The sequence below is a fragment of the Ipomoea nil genome, unplaced genomic scaffold (assembly GCF_001879475.1).
Source record: "Ipomoea nil cultivar Tokyo-kokei standard unplaced genomic scaffold, Asagao_1.1 scaffold3415, whole genome shotgun sequence".
NCBI lineage: Eukaryota > Viridiplantae > Streptophyta > Magnoliopsida > Solanales > Convolvulaceae > Ipomoea > Ipomoea nil.
This window is the reverse complement of record NW_017619843.1, coordinates 419116-440111: the sequence shown is the minus strand read 5'-3', so window position 1 is coordinate 440111 and position 20996 is coordinate 419116. Positions and strand designations below refer to the sequence as shown.

The 20996-nt window shown below is 35.3% G+C and overlaps 1 protein-coding gene across 1 annotated transcript; it reads right to left on the bottom strand.

Moving 5' to 3' along the window:
* Positions 1 to 16310: 16310 nt before the first annotated feature.
* Positions 16311 to 20455, bottom strand: LOC109171317 (calcium-dependent protein kinase 11-like). Its single transcript, XM_019320392.1, has 7 exons — positions 19764 to 20455; positions 18786 to 18929; positions 18500 to 18652; positions 18226 to 18341; positions 17686 to 17853; positions 17226 to 17450; positions 16311 to 16648 (listed from the first exon to the last, which is right to left on the bottom strand). The coding sequence occupies exons 1-7, from the start codon at positions 20320 to 20322 to the stop codon at positions 16508 to 16510; spliced, it is 1506 nt and encodes a 501-aa protein (XP_019175937.1). The 5' UTR covers positions 20323 to 20455; the 3' UTR covers positions 16311 to 16507.
* Positions 20456 to 20996: the final 541 nt, after the last annotated feature.

The window sequence follows — 20996 nt, the reverse complement described above, 5'->3', positions numbered from 1 at the left end:
TATCTTGTTATTATTGGAGAGAGTCTCCATAAGAAAGACTAACAAAGGCCTCTTAGAGTGGATCATATCCACTAGAACTTGAACTGTCAATGGGTTGCCAAGCCCACGACAGTTCCATGCTATACGACTCATTTTTGTAGGCGGGTCTGCTCTGCAGAGCCCGCCTCCAACAAGTTTTTTTGGCATCACAGATTGGGCTTCAAAGAACAAAAGGTTACCCTCCATAGGCCCAACTGCAATGGGCTCAGAAGCTACCTCCTCTCTTCTCCTCCTTTTCTGATTAAGACACCCCTGACCCAAATCATTAATTCCCAATTGACTCTGTGGATTTGATCTAGCTGTGCTTGGGGTAGAATTAAATGCGCTCGCTTTACCATGCTTGACCACTGCCATCTGTTTCTGCACGTCTACTATCTGAGGATTACCCGCTGGATAAAAACCATGTAAAGATTCCTCTTGTCCACCGGGTACCTCTTACCTAGGGATTCCCAAGTCTTTGTCTTCTTGGTCGTCCATGGGCGGCTTGTTCTCCGGCGTGGAACTCCGATCAGGTCGCTGTGGAAGGAGCCACCTGTAGGCCTGATGATTCTGTCGTCTGCTAATCGCCCGGAGTTCTGGGCCATACAGTCTAGGCACCTCTGCTTCTTTGGAATCATAATCCTTAATGCAAAAGTTTTCACTATGACCGATTAAGCCACAGATGAAACAAAAAGTGGGAAGTCTTTCATACTTGCACTCCAAGCTTAGAACCTCCCCATTAGCATTCCTTATCTTGATTCTTTGGCGTAGAGGTCTAGCAATGTCAAGACGGACTCTTAACCTTATAAATTCAATCCAAGTGCCATCAAAGTTCGACAGGTCAGCCTTAACAAAGTCTCCCAACTGAGAAGCTACGAACTCTGCCATCCTGAGATTAATCAATCTTTTTGGTATTTTGTGGATTTGCACCCAGAACTCCGCCTTGGTTAGATCAACATCATACGGGGATTCATTCTCCTGCATCTGATGTAGAATGAGTAGGTGTTGCTCAAAGGACCAATGCCCATTTTGAATAACCCTTCGGATATCCTTTTCATGAAAGAACTGAAAGACAAAAAGGTTTGTTGCTATCTCCCTTGCCGTCATTCCCTTCACTGGTCGCCAGACGACTGCCATAGTCTCCTTCAAGAAGTTGAACTTCACAGCTTTGTCCGTCAGTAGAGTGCCAACAATGGTGAAAACTCCTTCCTCAGGGGCGTTCCAGGCTTCGTCGTCCCCGAACGGCATGTCAACTTCAACCTCATCCTGAATACTTATAGCTTCATACTGTTTCTCCAAATGTTCTTTGCCCTTGCTACTTGACGCCATTTGATGAAAGAAAAGGACCAGAACAGGGAGTGGAGCAAAGCAAAAACACAAGGAAGGCAGGATAGTGGAGTTGTTATGCGAATAGAAAAGCAGACGTAGACATAAGCCAAAGCCCTAACTATAAAGATATAAGAAGGACGTCCATCTCCTATCATTCAATGTCATAAAGAGGGTTGGTACAATCCTCATAAATGCAGCAAAGCAGAAACACTAACGACCGGAAAGAGACCGGAGGGTAACTTGTAATCATACAAGAGAGAAAAGGCTTGTTAACTAGAACAAGAGAAAGAAAACCCAATAAAAGGAAATATCAGAACGATAACAGGTCGGAGAGCACCGCCATGTCCTTAAGTGTTGGTCATACATACTTTTTGTCCATAAATTGTCATTGACGTTGCACTTTTCGTCCCTTCACTAATAAAACATTAAGAACGAAATTTGCAATTTTAGTATAACTTAGGGACGAAAAATGAGCACAAAATGACGAAAAGTGCATGCAACGCCAATGATAACTTAGGGACGAAAAGTGAGCATGACCAACACTTAGGGACAAATTTTACAATTATCATATAACTTAGAAACGAAAAAAGTAATTTATAATTGAGAAAATGGCACTTTTTCCCCCTAAATTATATACTTATAGCACTTCTTCCCCCTCAATTATTTATGTAAGCACATTAGCCCCCTCAATTATTTTAAAAGTGGTGGTTTTTCCCCCAAATATATTAAATTGACATTTCTACCCTTAAAGCAAACATTTTATTTATTTCACTTCTCCAACAAATTATTGCGTATATGTAGCAATTACCACGGTTCGGTTCGAACTGAACCAGACACTATAACAATCGAATTAAAATTTTTCAGTTATGATTCAGATCTAGAACCCAATATTTGGATTTTAATTTATTAAATTTAAGAAAAGAAAAAAAAAACTGGATCATGAACCGTGAACCGGCGGTTCCGGATCCAGTTCGCGATTTTGAACCGTCTTTATTTTAAAATAGTTAAATTCAACAATAAATGTATTTTATTTTTTCAGTTCGGAACATGAATCAGTCATTCCGGTTCGCGATTTTAATAAACTCTAAATATCGCGTTTTGATTATAAATTGTAATTGGAATATTTTGGTTTGGTTGCTATAGTATCTGTTTGGTTTGAACCAAATTATAGTAATAATTTGTTGGAGAATAAAAATAAATGAAATATTAATTTTAAATATTTATTTTAAGGGTAAATATGTCCATTTAACATTTTAGGGGGGAAAAAAGCCACTTAAATAAATTAGGGGAAAAAAGTGCTATAATTATATAGCTTAGGGGGAAAAAGTGTCATTTTCCCTTTATAATTAAAATGATACATATTTAATGGTTCACATTGCTACATAGACAATGGTTCATAGTAAAATTTGCCTTAGAGGGCGAAGCAGATCTACTACTAGTTTAAAAAGATTGGTCCAATGTATTTTAACTTATTTAGAGAATTAAATTTGGCTAAATCCATTTAGAATTGGACCTTATAGAAGGGAAAATGAGACAGAAGAACAAGCAATAGTTCTATCAATCGTTATGCTCTGGACTCGTGTCCAGCATGCATGTTGGACACGGGTAACAGTGTCTATCTCCATTTTTTTTTTTTTTTTAATTTCAGATTCGTTATAGGAGTATATGTTCATAATTGTAAGTTCATAATATCATAGCTCTATGTTCATAATTCAATAACTGTACATTCATACTTCTATAACTGTACATTCATAATTTCGTAACTGTAAATTCATAATTCAATAACTGTAACTTCATAATTTTCGAAGCTCTATGTTCACAATTTTAGAGCTCTATGTTCATAATTTTATCACTATATGTTCATATTGTAAGTTCATAATGTCAGAGCTCTCTGTGTTCATAATTCCATAACTGTATATTCATAATTGCATAACTGTACATTCATAATTCCGTAAGTGTACATTCATAATTCAATAACTGTAAAATCATAATTTTCGAAGCTCCATGTTCACAATTTTAGAGCTCTATGTTCATAATTTTATCACTATATGTTCATAATTGTAAGTTAATAATGTCAGAATTCTGTGTTTATAATTTTATAACTTACATTCATAATGTCATAACTGTACTTTCATAATGACATAACTGTACATTCATAATCCCATAATTGTACATTCATAATGGCACAAACGAATAACACCGTTAACGCCGTTAACGGCGAGACAAAATCAATTTTTTTTTTTAAAACTGGAATGACGCGTTTTTCTTAAAAACGACGTCGTTTTGGACTCGTGTCCACAATGCATTGTGGACACGGGTCCAGGGCATAATTTGCCTAGTTCTATCATGAACCAATGTATGTATTTGTATTTTCTTTTTTAATTGAGATTTTAAATAACACTTTTATACCAGGACTATGTGGTCTAATGGTATCCGAGTTGGACTTTCATTTAGAAGGTTGTGAGTTCGAGCCTCAGTGGAGGTGTTATTGGCTCTTTGTGTTTTAGTAGGTCAAAAAAAAAAATAACACTTTTATATTGTATATATATATATATATATATATATATATATATATATATATATATATTTACAGGTACATTAGTGTAATGTTTATGTACATTAAGCTTTAAAGCGAATGGAAATAAATATGATGTATTTGCAAATTAAGCTTTATGTAAATTAATGTTTAAATTTATGATCAAATAAATATTATGAATATAGTATATGATTAATGCTATTAAACATGACGCGCATATCGTGTAATATTTATGTACATTAAGCTTTGTTTTAATGAACATATGAAAATAACATTATAAATATACTATCGAGTGAATAGAAATATATGTGAAGTGCATGCAGTTTCGTGGTTATGTACATTAGGATTTAGGTTCATGAACATGTAAGAAAAATATTATAAAAATAATACAAGAAGATTTCATTAAATATAATATACTAGTTGATACTTAATATAAAACGACATCGTTTTAAATTAGGATTCATTATGCAAGGTAAACTCTAGTCCAAATAATTTGTGAAGAATATAAGATTAAAGACAGTAGAATTACTCTTCACTATATTCCAAAATGTCATTTTCATATACTCTTCCAAGAATGCAAGAACCTAGGCATTTCTCCCTTTCTCCCCTTTTTGCTTTGTTTCTTCATCAAGGTAAAGCCTCCATTAATGACTTCCAAAAATGCTCAATCATGAATCATGTACATATCTTACATATAATAAAGCTATATGGTTGGGAGGTAATTAATGTTACAATTAATTATCAACATTATTATTATTACTAGGCACAAGTGTCAAATATGCTCATCTACTATTTCGAAGTGCTCAACTTCTCCCATCAACTAAAACATAATCTAATTGGACACACTTACCTCTAAAAATTTGTCAATTAACTTTTTTTGCAGGTTACCTCCAGGTTGCATTGCTACTCCACACTGTTGACATGTATTTTTATTTAACCTTTGAAGTTGAAACAACTGCACACGCAGCGTACATCTTGTCTTACCCTATCGTACATAACTTCATAGTTTCTTGCATCCCTTGTATCTCTAGCAGTGTCTTGTTCTTTGATCATGTATGTGATCACTGGTGCATTGGTGTGTATTTGCGACACGCTAAAACAAGTAGACATCAATTCCACCTCAACTTGGAAGCTCAAGAATATTTCTTTTGTGTACATTTCAGACAGCCGTAACTCATAATTGCATCTAGTTCGCAACACAGGGTTGAACTCTTTTGACTCAAGATCATCCAGGGCTTTTTCTGATGCTTCCTTTGCAGTTTCAATTCATAAATATCAAAGAATTCTTTCAAATTGGTCTCTTTATGTACAAAACCTTCAAAGAAATGGCTCGTGGACACACCTGGCTGAGAGACAGACATTATAGCAAAGAATGTATCTTTTAGGTAAACAGGAGCCCATCTTTCAGGATCTTCATACAATTTTTATTTAAATAAAATTATATGTCAGCAGTGTGGAGTGGCAACCTGAAGGTAACCTGCAAAAAAAGGTTAATTGACAAATTTTTAGAGGTAAGTGTGTCTAATTAGATTATGTTTTAGTTGATGGGGGAAATTGAGCACTTCGAAGTAGTAAATAGGCCTATTTGACACTTGTGCCTTATTACTAGCTATAAATATAAAATAGCCACAACATTTTTTACTAAAAAAAAAAAAAAAAAAAAACACAACATTTGAAAAATAAAATCATTTAAGCCATAAATAAAAATTTAAATACATATAAATGTATATATCGTATGTGTCTTTAATGTTTTTATGGATGTCTAAACTTAGGACTTTTAAAAGAAAAAAAAATACATTTGAATTATCTCCACAAAAAGTGGTCTTGGACTTATAAAATGACATTTGAGTTTATGAAATGCCATGTGCATAAAGAATATATTATATAATCATATAAAAAAAAATGTGTTCAATTAGAGTTTAATTTTACTCATACAAAATTTAAAATTTGCTTTCTAAATGTAATTATCTTAGTTATTATTTGTATTGTGAAAATTATAATATAGATGAAATACAATTAAAAATAAATCAATGTAATTATGCAAATTCTCTCTATAAGTTTATTTGAATATATACATAATTAGAGATTATATTAACCATACAAAATTTTAATTATAATTTTATATTCTATAAAAATAATAAATACTTGACCAATGGAAGCTCAAAAATATTATTATATTAAACAATTTAAAATATTTTTATTTTTTCTATTTTTTATTTATATTTATAATAACATAATTTTTTCCCCGTGCATCGCGCGGGTGAATTACTAGTATAACATAATAACAATAAAATAGTGAAACCCTTTGATTTGGTTTAACCACAAATAAGTTTAATGGTTATTCACATTCAAGATTCTACGTATAAATCTTGGACCTATGGGTACTTAGACATTAGTATCAATGGCTAGGCTAAGTAATCAAATAAGATTGAGCAAGTAATGAGATAATAACAATTGCTAGCTAAAGGAAGATTCCTTGCTTCTAAAATGTAAAATGCCAATATTAGAACATCTCCAAAAGGAAGATTTTGGACAAGATTTTAAGAAAGTTGGAATGAGGTGGAGGAAAGAGAGGAAAGAGAGAGAGGAAGTTGGTCCTACAAAAATGGAGATTTTACAGGTGAGTGGGTCCTACCAATGGAGAAGGAGAGTTGCGCCTCACACATGTGAGGCGCAACTCTCGCGCCCAGGCGGGCGCATGCAGTGCACTCGTCCGCCTGGGCACGTAATTATTATTATTTTTTTAATTTTTTAATTTTTTATTTTTATTTTCAGATTTTAGTTTTGTTTTGTTTTTTTTGTTTTCTTTTTTTTTTCTTCTCTTTCCATTTTCTCTTTCCTAATCACACATGTAAAATCTCCTCAAAATCTTCACACTATTGAGGATGCCCTTAATATATAAGGAATAATTTGTACTTTAGTTTTAGAATTTTAGTCAATAAAAGTATCCCCAATAATTGTAGTTTTTAAGTGTTGTAATGTTGTTTGTGCCCGTTAGCTCCTAACCGGTGATTTGAGTATAGTATTCAAAGTACTCCGTATAAGTTAAAACAAGAACATAGTATAGATAGATAGGGGGAAGAATAAGTTTCATTTCACTAGCCTCCAAACAATACAACATATGTAAGTATATATACAATGCAAGTATAACAGATACAATAATGGTATGCTTAATTACCGGACCGTTACGTCCGTTACATAATAATGTCCACTAAGTATATATATTTATAACACTCCCCCTTGGACATTATTTGTCCATAGTCTTGCCTCGTTAAAAACTTGCTAGGAAAACCCGGTGGGAAAAACCTAGACAAGAAAAGAGTACAATAGAAAATATATTCATGCCTCATTAAAAACCTTAACTTAAGAAAACCCTGTGGGAAAAACTTAGTTAAGGGAAAAAGAGTACAACCATAAGCCTTCAGGGCGCAAACCGCATAATCTTCAGGATTTTGGGGTTTGTCCATTTAACCAATTATTTTGCAACTTTTCCTCATTGTCATTACTATATCATACTCATGCCTCGTTAAAAACCACACTAGAAAACCCAATGGGAGAAAACTAGTGAGGAAAAGAGTACATGATATTTATGTATTTATTCGTTGCAAATAGTGCGCAATTGTTAGTCTTTTATGACTTAATCTTCAGGATTTTACGTTCAATCTTCTGGATTGATTCAAGTAAATGTATTTCCCGTTGTGTTGCAAATAGTGCGCAACTATTAGTCCTTTTAAGACGCAATCTACAGGATTGATCAATCTACAAGATTGACTCAAGTGAATGTACTTCTCGTCTCCCCCTGAAGATAACAATCTTCAAATTCTACATTGTTTAAAGTAAAATCATCGTTTCAAAAGGGTGTAAAGAAGGGATATGGTACAATCTTCAGGATTGCCATTAGAATTTATCAAAGGATATGGTACAATCTTCAGGATTGTCGTTAGAATTTATCATATTTTCTCATGATCATCTGGACCAATAAAATTATTTATATTTTGTCGCTCCCCCTAAATAATTTTCTTTACCCTTGCATATCAATCTCATAGATATTTTGTAGGTATACATTTGCTAACTTGTCATTGGAGCAAATCTTCTGGACAAATATTTTATCACTCTTCTGGAGTTCATGTGGATCAAGGTATTTTATACCATGAAAAACTATATACGTTTTTATTTGTCCGAAGTATGATGACTTCATGTCAAAAGCATCAATATGAATATTTGTACCTTGATTTGCTATTCCTTATTTCATCTCATAACTTAACAGTCGCTATGACAAAGCGGGAAAGTAATAACGAGATGATAATATACAAAATACATCTATAAGAACAAGTATTATCACTTAGGCTTTAAGATTCTTAAAGCTTAGATTGATTTATAATATATCAATCCAAGTCATGGCGTTTAACATAATGCCAATATTCAAATGACTTCTCGAAAGATGTATTTTATACCTTAAGGATATTATTTAACATCATTTCCTTTTCTTTCTAGGAGAATCACCAAATCACTCTTTACAAATTACAAAAATAAGATGTGAATTTGGGAATTTTATGTCTCAAAGAAAAGGTATTCAAAAACTGACGTTTTGAAGCAGTGGACTTCTGGTCCTGAAGTATCCTTTTAGGTAAAAATGGTCCTTATCTACTTCGGGAGATTATTTGGACATAGACTAAATAGTATGTAAAATTCCTTTTAAGGAAATGCTCGATCTACAGGTCGATGTAATACTTGATTCTCCATCTCCAATAAGCCCCTTAATAAGTACCTACTGGTACATATTCATTTCTATAATTTCCTATTTTAAGAGGAAATTACTCAATCAATTGCTTCACTATTTTAAGTTTGAGTAAAGCAATTGTACTTCAACAACAAACGTGTTGTGATATTTATTCTCTTTCATTTTTGAGAATTATAAATCCATCAAGGATTTTCATATAAACATTAGTGTCTAATGACCCATAATTTCTAGGTCATGACTTTAATAAGCTGCATATCTAGAATTATTCTGCCAATCATGTAGCGGAACTTTTAATAATATTTATCATGGGAGAGTATACTTGATTCTGGGTTTCTGCGTGAACCCTTAGGCTACAGACTCGCTTTATATCTCACCACCTTATCATTCTTGTTTTCCTTCATACAAACACCATTTGTAACCTACAGGGTTAATACTTCAATGGTGTACAAAAGGAATATATTAGCGAGTTGAGATGTATATGCCTTTAATTGCTCTCTCTATATATTAATCAACCTAGGCGCTTCTGGCACCTAGTTCTGGATCCAGATTGTCATATAATATGAGCAATTTGAAGGCAACTGTGTTGTCGACAACTTACAATATTTTTAAGAATCTCTCCCATATATATAAAAGTAGTTTTCGAAGTTAACCAGATTATAGCCATTTCCCAAGGATATTTATATCTGGTTGTTCCGCAACCCAGTATTATGAATATTTAGTGCACCAATAATTTTACTGGGCTTTTTCTCGTCGTCTGGACGATCGTCTTAAAGGTATAACTTTTTAATATTTCAAGAGCTCTTAGATTTTCAAGAGTGACATAAATTCTTTACTAGATCTAGTTGATTCTTTATTTTTCTATCCCAATGAATCTCCCGCGCTTCTGGCGTCAAGGAGTATTGATAGATATATATGGTCCAATTTTGGGGAATATGTATGGGACCTAGTCACTCTGAAAAAAGATTATTTGGCAGATATGTTTGATTTCTTTCTGAACTTCCAGTTCAGTCTAATTGGTACGTGGATTTGATTTTTGAAGATCATTTCATGAAATTTCTCGGCATTCCATTTCAATTTTGATCATATCTCCCCCTAATGCCGTGAACCGATCTTCATGCAGTCAGCGTATCAATCGCGTCTCTCTCAGGGGCTTTAAATATTGGAGACAATAGATGGAGGTTTAGATGGATACGCTATGGTGGTTATGTAATAGATTGGACTGCATTCATAAGAATAGAAACGCAGATTTGGGAAATGTTTTTTTGAAAACCACGTATTAGATGTAAGGGGGAATAAGGATATGCAGTGTGCCGAAAATTTTAGCATAAATATAGAATTTCCCCACCAAGTATCCGGCACATTGAAAAGTTGAAAAATAATGGTTTAGTAATAACCCATAACTTTATTAATTAGCTAAACCATTTGGGTATGAGCATAAGGTACTTGATACTCCGCCTTAATGCTTAATGTCATATAATAATCGTCGAAAAGTGGACGAAGTTCATAGGACAATATGAAAATTAGGCATTATCCATAAGATACTAGATCATATCCTTCTTTTTAGAGTATGAAGAACGAGTAACATATGTCTACTCACCAGATGAAGGATAATTGATCAAAGTAGGATATTTGATCAAATGAAGGCATTTCAATTTTAAAAAAAATTGATGGAGTAAAAGTGAAGCTCTACCGAAACCCACAAAGGAAACCTTATCAATAATTGCAGGAAGAAGTTAGATGTTTGTATAAAGATCTTCCAAAATAAAACATCACTGAAATGATGTTGAATGAAAAAGTAGGTCATCAATATAACCAACAAGAGCGTTTGCTTCAGGCAAGGCAACTTGATTGGATTCAACATTGTGATGTTCATTTATGTTTCAACAAAATGCTTCGGGATGTGGCACGCACGTGATCGGTGCCTTTTTAACCAACAATTGAAGCATATTTGCTGCTGGGCCAGAATTATGATCATATAAATGTGGTTGTCGAAATGGATCATTTCACTGTTTATTCTGGTTTCGAGAGTTATTGTTCTTGCCACCTTGGCCTTACCTCTTCCATGTCTTCTTCCTCAGCCCCTCTTGGTGTTGCACAATTAGGTGACATCGTGTGCTTCGGGCACCGGTGCAGAACCAGCTCGACATGCACTATAGATTTGCGTCAACATGTGGTTGTGCTTCTACACTCATGGGAGGAGGGTGGTGTGGAAAAGAAGGCAAGGGCTCGCCAATCAAATTCGTGCCAGAAACATTCTGCTTACGCAACTTTAGTTGGGACACAATTTTGCGTATAGTTGATTTAGAATCAGGAATTTGATTTAAAATTTTGAAAGGTCAAGGTAAGGCAGTCTAATTGCGATTTTAGAAAGGACCAATGAATATGTGCTAGCCAAATTTATCCTTCGGGGATTTCTATAAGGCATAATGGTCCTTTGCAGGAAGGTATTCAGGTGGCGTAAGAAAAATAAAGCGTTGGCTTTCTGGGCTGCGTCGTTCATGGATTTCTCAACGATCATGTCTTCAAAGTGACATAGGATCGAGATAAATTTGAATATCAAGAGCTCGGATGAAATAATCACTCCCGTCCAGAACAAGTGTGGTAATAGTAGCCAGGATGTATAACTTTTAAATCTATGCATACTAAGTCTGGCTAAATCCGAAGGTCCACTTGTAAAGCATAATGCATACTAAAAAATATTATGCTAATATAACAAAATATGCATAGAAATTCATAAAATCATATGATCCAAATAAATTGCACAAAATAGCAATTTTAATTTATGAGCATATTCAATAGTAAATTGAATGACAATTTGAAAGCAATATAATACTCAATGCTTTTAAAAAACAAATTGCTGGCCCAAAACAATTTATATATACATATAAATCAGAATAAATCAGGCCTAAGTAAAATATGTGGGTAAATATATCACAAAGATTGGCCCACAATGATATTCAGAACTGATGTCAAAACTTGGCCCAAAATCATCAAAAAAATAATTAGGCCTGGAAAATAAAGTCAGTCCAGTTACTTTAAAAATAGAGAGGCCCAATTTTTATTAAAGTGAATTATGTCTGGCCAAATTGGGCCAAACCCGGCCCAAACGATAAACCATTGCTTTGTTTGAAACCTAGCAGCCAGACAGAAAAAAGAGGTAGACGCTCGAGAGTGAAAGTGTCGCGCAGTAGCAGAGAGATCGTCGGCCACCACCACGGCCGGAGCCTTCATCACCGCTTATCGTCGCCGATAAGACCGGAGGTCTACCGCCGATCGTCATTACCATTGCCAGAGCAGCGCCATCTTCGGAACGGCGCCACCTTCATCTCAGAGTAGCGCCGCCTCCAATCGCCGAACGTCGACGTACAAAGCCGCCTCCGCCATCGTCAAGCATAGCGCGATCGCCGGAGCAGTGCTGTCGTCTCCATTGCCGCCCGACGCCAAAGCGTAGATCGGAAAAAAATGGCAGAACGGCCAAAAAAAATGTTTTGAAGGAAAAAAAAAAAAAAAAAAAGGAAGCAAGATGCTCGGCCGAGAAAATAGCTCCGTCGCCATGCAACACCAGCCACGCCGCCGGAAGCAGGCCGGCGAACAAGTTGAGCCCAGAGGTATATTACGAAATATATATAAAATTCCAGAAAAAAACTTTGTGGAGAATCTTCATGTATATATACACATATGAAATTCAATATATATAAAAAAAAACAAGGCATATAGGCATAAAATATGTATGCTTATTTAACTAGGCACAAAGATTATATGGATTCGCATACTAATTGCAAGTTATTCGTAGCACTGTAAATCTTAATTTTTAACTTGCATGCTATTCAAAATGCGGAAAAAAACAGTAGGTAAAGCTTACTTGTTTATTCGATTTATGATAAATCTGGAAATTGAGTTTCTGATTGAGTACTTCACCTCTTGAAGAGCGTACTGATAACGTGTTGTAATGTTGTTTGTGCCCGTTAGCTCCTAACCGGTGATTTGAGTATAGTATTCAAAGTACTCCGTATAAGTTAAAACAAGAACATAGTATAGATAGATAGGGGGGAGAATAAGTTTCATTTCACTAGCCTCCAAACAATACAACATATGTAAGTATATATACAATGCAAGTATAACAGATACAATAATGGTATGCTTAATTACCGGACCGTTACGTCCGTTACATAATAATGTCCACTAAGTATATATATTTATAACATTAAGGAGTTTTTGTAGGTGTGACTAGAAAAGAAAAGATGAGAGGGAAGACAAAAAAAAAAAAAAAAAAAAAAAAAAAAAAAAAAAAAAAAAAAAGGGTCAAATAGGCCATCGAACTGCACAGAATAATGCAATTAGGCCATGAACCTAAAAAAGTTACAATTAGATCCCTAAACTAACCATGTTCTTGCAATTTGTCTAATTTGTAAGTTTCCTAGGTTGTTAGCAGGTCACCTTTTATTTAAAATATTTATTATTTAAAATAATTATTTAAAATTAAAAAAAAAAAAACTAAAAAAAAACAAAAAAGAAAAAAAAAAGAGACCGTCTCCGGCCATGGATTCGTCTCCATGGCCGGAGATGAAGAGCTCTTCGTCTCCGTGGCCGGAGACGAAGAAGTTATCTTCGCCTTCGGCCAGAGATGAAGAGACTCTTCATCTCCATGGCCGGAGACGAAGACGAAGAGACAAGAGACGAAGACGTCTCCGGCCATGGAGACGAATCCATGGCCGGAGACGATCTGTATCTTTTTTTTTGTGTTTTATTAAATTTAAAATAATTATTTAAATAATAAATATTTTAAAAAATATTTTAAATTAAAGGTGACTTGCTAGCAACCTAGAAAACTTACAAAATAGACAAATTGCAAGAAAATGGTTAGTTTAGGGATCTAATTGTAACTTTTTTAGGTTCGGTGGCCTAATTGTATTATTGTGTGCAGTTTGATGGCCTATTTGATCCTTATTCCAAAAAAAAAACAAAAAACAAAAAACAAAAACAAAACAAAAAACAAAAAACAAAAACAAAATCTGGAAAAACAAAAAGAAATCAGATTAACACGCCTGGCTGGGCACTATGGTTGCTCCGCACGCGACCAAATGCAAGCCATATTTACACATGGTAGGACCTACTTTTCTGATAAAAACCAGCTCCTTGCAAGAGGGTTTTTATTTTTCTCTCTCCACTCCTTCTTTCCTTCACTTAAGCTTGCTAGCTTCAAAAATCGTGCAAAAACCATGCTAAAAACACTGATGGAGATGCTCTAAGAGGAGATCGATGAGGTGTCCTAACAGGGTTAGTATAGTTTTATGGTGCTCTATCTATACTTCCTAGGATTTCTCCTAGAGTTGGCCTTCTCCTGGTGTGGCGCGTCCATGACCATAATGTTTTGTCTTGATCATTTGTGGGTTGAGCGGTTAAGATATTTGATCTTCTTTGTAAGATCAAAATAGATAATAATTTATAAGTCAATAGATCTACTTAGATATTATAACCACAATAATATAATGTTAAAATAACTTAAAGTCATCATTTTAAACAGCTAATATAACTTAAACCTCAACTTTGTTGACAAAAGGATAAAAATGGTTGTGACTATTTGAAATAGGAAATATTAATGATTCAATTCTTATGTCCTTTATGAATGCAAAATACTACAAGGTATTTGGCAATATGAAGGTTACTTGAGGACAAAGGAGAGGAGCATGCTAAAATGAAGTCTCTAAACTAGATTCATCAAACTAGTTAAAAATCTGTTGGTCGTCCCAAAAGAAGTAAGGTAAAAGTTTAGAGAGGGGGAGGGTAAATAGACTTTTAAACTTTTTCGCACAGCACAACAATTGCTAAGGCACAGAGAAATCAAAACTCTTAACTAGATTGTTAGAGTCTGGTACGCAGCGAAAATAAATAAAATAAGTGTGTGTGGAGATTGTGTCAAGTATATCTCGTGAGAAGCAAGCAAAAAGCAATAAGTAAAGAAAGCTGTAAAGAACACAAGGCAATTATAGTGGTTCGGAGGTGGTGTAATCCTCCCACTCCACTTGTTCTTATCTCCAAGAGCAATTAACTATATCCACCACTACTTGGTTCCTAGATACAATAAATTCCGTGATCTAGTGCTTTGATCACCAAGCCCGCACTAATCACGCCTAGTGCCACCAACACTGCTGCTTCGGGTTTCACGACTCTGCGTTACTTTCCCCCCGACTTCTACGCTCCGGTAGAATCGCTCTTTGGGTTTCGCAACTCCGTGCTACTTTCCCTTCTCCAAGACTTCACAGCTCCGTGTGACAATCTTCTTCCTACACTCCCGTAGGGATGTCACTTGTTTTCACAAAAATAAGTTTCTTCTTGCTTCCAACTTTCGAGACTCTGTAGATGATCTTCAATGTATTGCAAGTCTCTAGCTTTGTATCTCTGAGTGTTTTTCTCTCTTTGAATGTATCAAGTATAGCACTTGACTTAACACTCTTGGATGGATGTATCAAGTATAGCACTTGACTTAACACTCTTGGGTGATTTCTCTTGCTAGCTCTGTATCTCTGAGTGTTTTTCTCTCTTTGAATGTATCAAGTATAATACTTGACTTTTTGCCAGTATAACACTTGACTTTTTGCTCTGTTTAGCTCTGTATCTCTGAGTGTTTTTCTCTCTTTGAATGTATCAAGTATAATACTTGACTTTTTGCCAGTATAACACTTGACTTTTTGCTCTGTTTAGCTCTTGTATCTCTGAGTGTTACTTGACTTTTTGCCAGTATAACACTTGACTTTTTGCTCTGTTTAGCTCTTAGCTCTCTTGTTCCTTATCTAAGCTGTAAGTTTGGTGAGATTCAAACTTGAGCCATTAGTTATATTCTTTTTTTCACTTGAAGATTTTCAAATATAGCTCTCTTTGATCTATTCAGAACAATAGAACTAAAGACGATATAAGCTGTAAGTTTGGTGAGATTCAAACTTAAGCCATTAGTTATAATATATCAAGCATCTTCCAACTCGTCCATACACTCATTTGGTTATATTTTCAATCTTCTTTGATGTATACTCCTTTCTTTCCGTAGATGCTTGATCTTCAAGTCAAATTCATGCAAACTTCAAATCTTGATTTTCTTTAACGAAAATTCTTCTGAAAATTCTTTCTAAGTAAGGTATAGACGTGAAGTTCATAGATTACATCTTCTTCTTTGATTTGTCATTTTCACCAGACAAATTCTTGATTTTAGGCGACAAATTCTTAATTTTAGGCTTGATATCTTCTTCTTCTATTTTCATGCATCTTCCTCTGTTTTTCTCTTTTAATAATTTCTCGTTCATGGTCTAAGACTCAACTAGCCCTAAACAAATAAAATTGGGGGTTCTACAAATACAAATTTGACATATCAAAACCATTACACTTTATTACTAACAAAATCATATACATCAAAGTCCTACATCAAATGTAGCACACTCATAAGGTGAAATCCTGACAGTGCTGAGATAGCGTTATTGAGAGGAAGAAGATTCCTTTTTGCAACTACTCCTTAAAAGTTTAAAAGTTTATCCTGTCATGTAAAATATTATCTCTGTTCTTTGTGTTAATATTTATAGACAAATAAAGAAATAAATGAACATGAATTCTCATCTCAAATGAAGAAAGAAAGCAGAAATTAAACAAAGTATACAACTTTTTAGCTATTTATTTCATTTATATAATAAGAGAATAATATCAGTCTTCATATTACATTGAAGCCTCAACTTGGTAAATTGAATTGTCCTAAAAGTTAAAACAAAAAATAATCATTTTCAAGTGTAGCTAAGTATGAAAAACAAGAGAGAGAGAGAGAGAGAGAGAGAGCAAAAAGCAAACTCCTCATCAACTATACAAACAAACAAACATTAATCAATTAAATTAAAGCAACCCTTCTATTGATCTTTCTCATTGTCCTCACTGCTGCATGCTAAGGAATCAACCACATTGAAAGTCAAATTGCCTCTTATTCCACCAATTCCCATGTTTCCCTTCCTCATCATTGTTGCAAATTCCCCATAGTCAATTCGCCCATCCTATACAATCAAAATCCAACTTCACATTCATCTCAAACCAATCATAATCAATCTCATGCCACACAGTGTTAGTTGTAGTGATAAATAAAGGGTCAAATCCAGCACCCTGACTCGGGAAAATGTGTGGCGGTATAAGGAAATAAAATTGCGCCTTCGCTACTAGGTATAGCTTTTGGCATAGTGGTAATCGCTTGATCCTAACAACTGGGTTCGAGTCTCAGCAAGAGCCATTTAAGGCTGGCTGGTGCTGGGAGGGGATTGTGGGCACCATGTTGCTAGGGAGATTGTTGGGCAGAGGCCGGTAAAGGGCCAAGCCCAACGCCTGCATATGGTGGTGATTTAATAGTGGGTAGAATTCCTTGCATTCATAAAACACTTTCAGAAGTCTATGGTGTGAGGGTGTATACAAGTCTTCTATGGTTTCATCATTTCATGCATTTTCAAGAGCATTCATAAAATATTTTGGCAAAAGCCAGAGTGGGCACCAAAATCAGAAATGAAGGAAAATATTAAAAGTTAGTAGTGTAAGTGCAAGAAGTATATATGGGCACTTAAAGATGAGATGATGCATGCTTACATGGTCTGTATCAATTTCTCTGATTGTTTCCTCCAAAGAACTGTCAACCAAACCAAAGTCTGCGCATGCCTGTTGAAGCTCATCAATGGTTATATACCCACTTCCATCCTTGTCAAAGTATGCGAAAGCCGCAACCAAATTCTCTTCTCTTTCCATCTTGTTCAAGTGCAAAGTGGCAGCAAGAAACTCACCATAGTCAATAGTGCCATTGTTGTCAATGTCAGCCTGACACACACATTTCAAGACCACATTAGATCAAGTGCTTACCACTACGCCAAAAGCTATAACTAGCAACGAAGACGCAATTTTATTTTCTTATACAGCCACACATTTTCTAGAGTAGGATACTGAACTTGGCCCTTTACTGGCCTCCGCCCAACATAAATGAAGTAGATAGATATGGAGTAACTTGTAATCCAATCCAAATTTAGGGAAAAAAAATTAAATTCCAAGTTAGTACCGCATTCATCAGATCCTGAATTTCAGATTCCATTAGCTCAGACCCTACTCTTTTCAAGCTCTGCTTGAGTTCCTCAAATGTAATGGTTCCACTCCCATCTGCGTCAATCATTTTGAACAGTTGTCTTAGCCCTCCTATCTCTTCTTCTGATAGTCTTTCTGCTATCACCTATGGCCACCATTTCAAGCATAACAAATCAATTGGAGGATAAATTGTAATAATTTAACAACACTTCATGATTGAAGATTGTCATGGAATTCTCAGGACTAACTGAGATTTCCATTCAAATCCAGTTAAAGATTGAATCCAATCAATTAGCTAGTCTAACTCATGGCCTTATAAACCAATGGGACTATGGTGGTGGCTCCAATGCTACAGACAATCTTTACAGGATATCACGATTTCTTCTTTTCAGACCTCCCATAATTGAGAATACATATCTAGGCATGACCAAAACTAGCATGATTAGTATCTACTGATACAAGAAGCAAAATAACTTTTAGGTAAGTTCTTGAGCAGGAAGAAAAATGGAAAACGTACACGCAATGCCATCTTTTTGAGTTTGTTCATAGCAGAGAAATTCTTTAGGCGTGCCAAAACTGCTGAACCCAAAGGTCTATCTGGTGCAACTGTGTCGTCGACAATCCATGGATGACCTGATCGATACAAACGCCACATTATTCAATCCCTCAATTCACAAGTACGGACAATCAAACGTAAAAGGGAAAAAAAAAAAAAAAAAAAAAAAAAAAAAAAACCATCCATAAAGAAGTCTTGGCCTCCTAGTTTTAGTACAATGCAAAATGTGGCTTACATAAGACTTGATGTGCACTTATTCGCTGCCTGGGATCCCTTTGAAGCATCTTTTTTATCAAATCCTTTGCACTATCCGAAATGGAAGGCCAAGGTTCAGATTCAAAATCGATTTTTCCTTTCATAATCTGCTTAAAGATCCCATTGTCTGATTCTGCACATTGAAAATTTGGAAAAATTAAAAGGAGCAAAACAAAAAGGCAACCAAGCCTTGATCTTAGCTAGAGAAGTGGAGGATAAAGAGGCAGAGAATTTGTAGGTAATTATGAAAAGAGAGAGTTAGTTACCAGCCCAAAAAGGAGGAACCCCACATAATAAGATGTAAAGGATAACACCAGCACTCCATACATCAATTTCAGGTCCATAAAATTTGTGTAACACTTCAGGGGCAACATAGTATGGGCTGCCTACAACATCAGAAAGATATTGACCTGAAAACCAAAAATTCAAGTCAAGAAGAGCTGTTTCAGTAGTGTAAAAGTTAAAAAAGTAATAATAATAACTCAAGAGTATTATGTGTTGGATTCACAATTATTGCATTTCATATTGTTATAGGAATAAATTAGAATAAATTACTAAAATTGTTCCTTGACTATATCGATTTGACAGATTTGGTCCTTTCTTTTCAAAACTGTCTAATTAAGTCCTTCGACTTTATTTTCTTTAACCAATTTGGTCCTCTGGCACCCAACCCGTCAAATCTCCGATGAACATAAGGTTAATATGGTCATTTACTCATACTTTTCCTACGAGTAAATTATAAAAATGGTCTCTTACCTATATCGATTTGACTAATTTAGTCCTTTGACTATCATTTGTTTAACCAATTTGGTCCTCATATTGTCAATATATGAGGATCAAATTAGTTAAATAAATGATAGTCGAATGGTTCAATAGTGATGTGGACATTATATCCCTCAAAATAAGTTATTCTCCCAAAAGGTTGAATCTCCAATCCTTAAGGGCCCCACACTTCGGCCTGACAAAGCATTTAAGAGGATGTAAATGTGACTCAATGACTCAGCACATCAGGCTAAATGTCGGTGTGCATAAGAGATCTGCCCTGCGGCCGCTGAGGTTCCATCCTTGTCTCTTCCCCAAATAGTGTCCGCTGAACCATTGAGTTAAGTTCGTGTTGATTATCCCTCAAAATATGTTGTCTCATGCATTGGAGGACCAAATTGATTAAAGAAATGATAGTGAAAGGATTAAATTAGACATTTTTTAAAGGCAAAATGAATGAATGAAAGAAAGCAATAACAAACCGGGCTTGTAGAAGACAGACAAGCCGAAATCGGTGGCTTTGAGCTTGGCATCCTCATCAGCGGTATCGAACAAGAAATTCTCAGGCTTAAGATCCCTGTGCATCACCCCAAGAGAATGACAACCTTCCACAACCCCAGCAATGGTCTTCATCAATTCCGCAGCTTTCCGTTCGCTAAAATGCCCCTTAGAAACAATCCTATCGAACAGCTCTCCGCCTCTACAAACCTCCATCACCAGATGCACGAACGCATCGTCCTCATATGTCCCTTTGATCCTAACAACGTGCGGATTCTCCGACAGATGATGCATTATCTGGATTTCCCTCCACACATCCTCGTAATCCTCCTTGCACAAAAGCTTCCTCTTCGGGATCGATTTGCACGCGTATTCAACCAATGTGGATTTCTCCGTGCACAGATATGTCGTCCCAAATTGCCCCTGACCCAGCTTCTTCCCCAGGGTGTAAAGGTCCCTTAGCTTCTGGGTGCCATAAGGTAGCACGTTTAAGGTAGGCTTTGACGATGCAGCTCTCAACACCTTTGCTCTATCATCTGCCATTTTCGATTTTTTAATTTCTGTCTTTTCTCAAATCCCCTGATTCTTTTTGTTTTTGTTTTTGTGTATTGATGATGAAGCGATTTTGGGATTGCGAGAAAAACTGGATCTGTGTTTCCCAATTGTACTTTGTGAAACGGAAAATGGGTATGGGATAGTGGATCGATCGAGATTGATGGTGGAAAGGCAATACCTTTGATACGTTGTTTGGCGGGGAATGTAATGTGGACACCAGTTGGGTTGGAGTTGGTCACTATTTTTCTTGTGCAGCTCAATTTTACAAACATCAAAATACTAACTAACTAACTAACGTTTGGATAACTTTCTTTCTTTTTTTTTTTTTTTTTTTTTTTGGCACAAGTGTCATATAGGCCCATCTATTACTGCGAAATGCTCAATTTCCACCACGAACTAAACTAAGTGTCAAATAGGTCCATCTACGAGTTAAATTTGTTCAATTGACTTTTTTTACAGGTTAATAACATGTTACCTATTTAATTATTAAAATAAAATAAAAAAGAATACAGCCACCGGCTGTCCTCGCCGGACAGCCACGGCTATCTTTGAAATGGCAGCCGCGAGGACAGCCGGTGGCTGTAATTTTTTTTTATATATATAATAATTTTTAAATTATTTTGAAATTATTTTTTTAATAATTGAATTGGTAACCTGCAAAA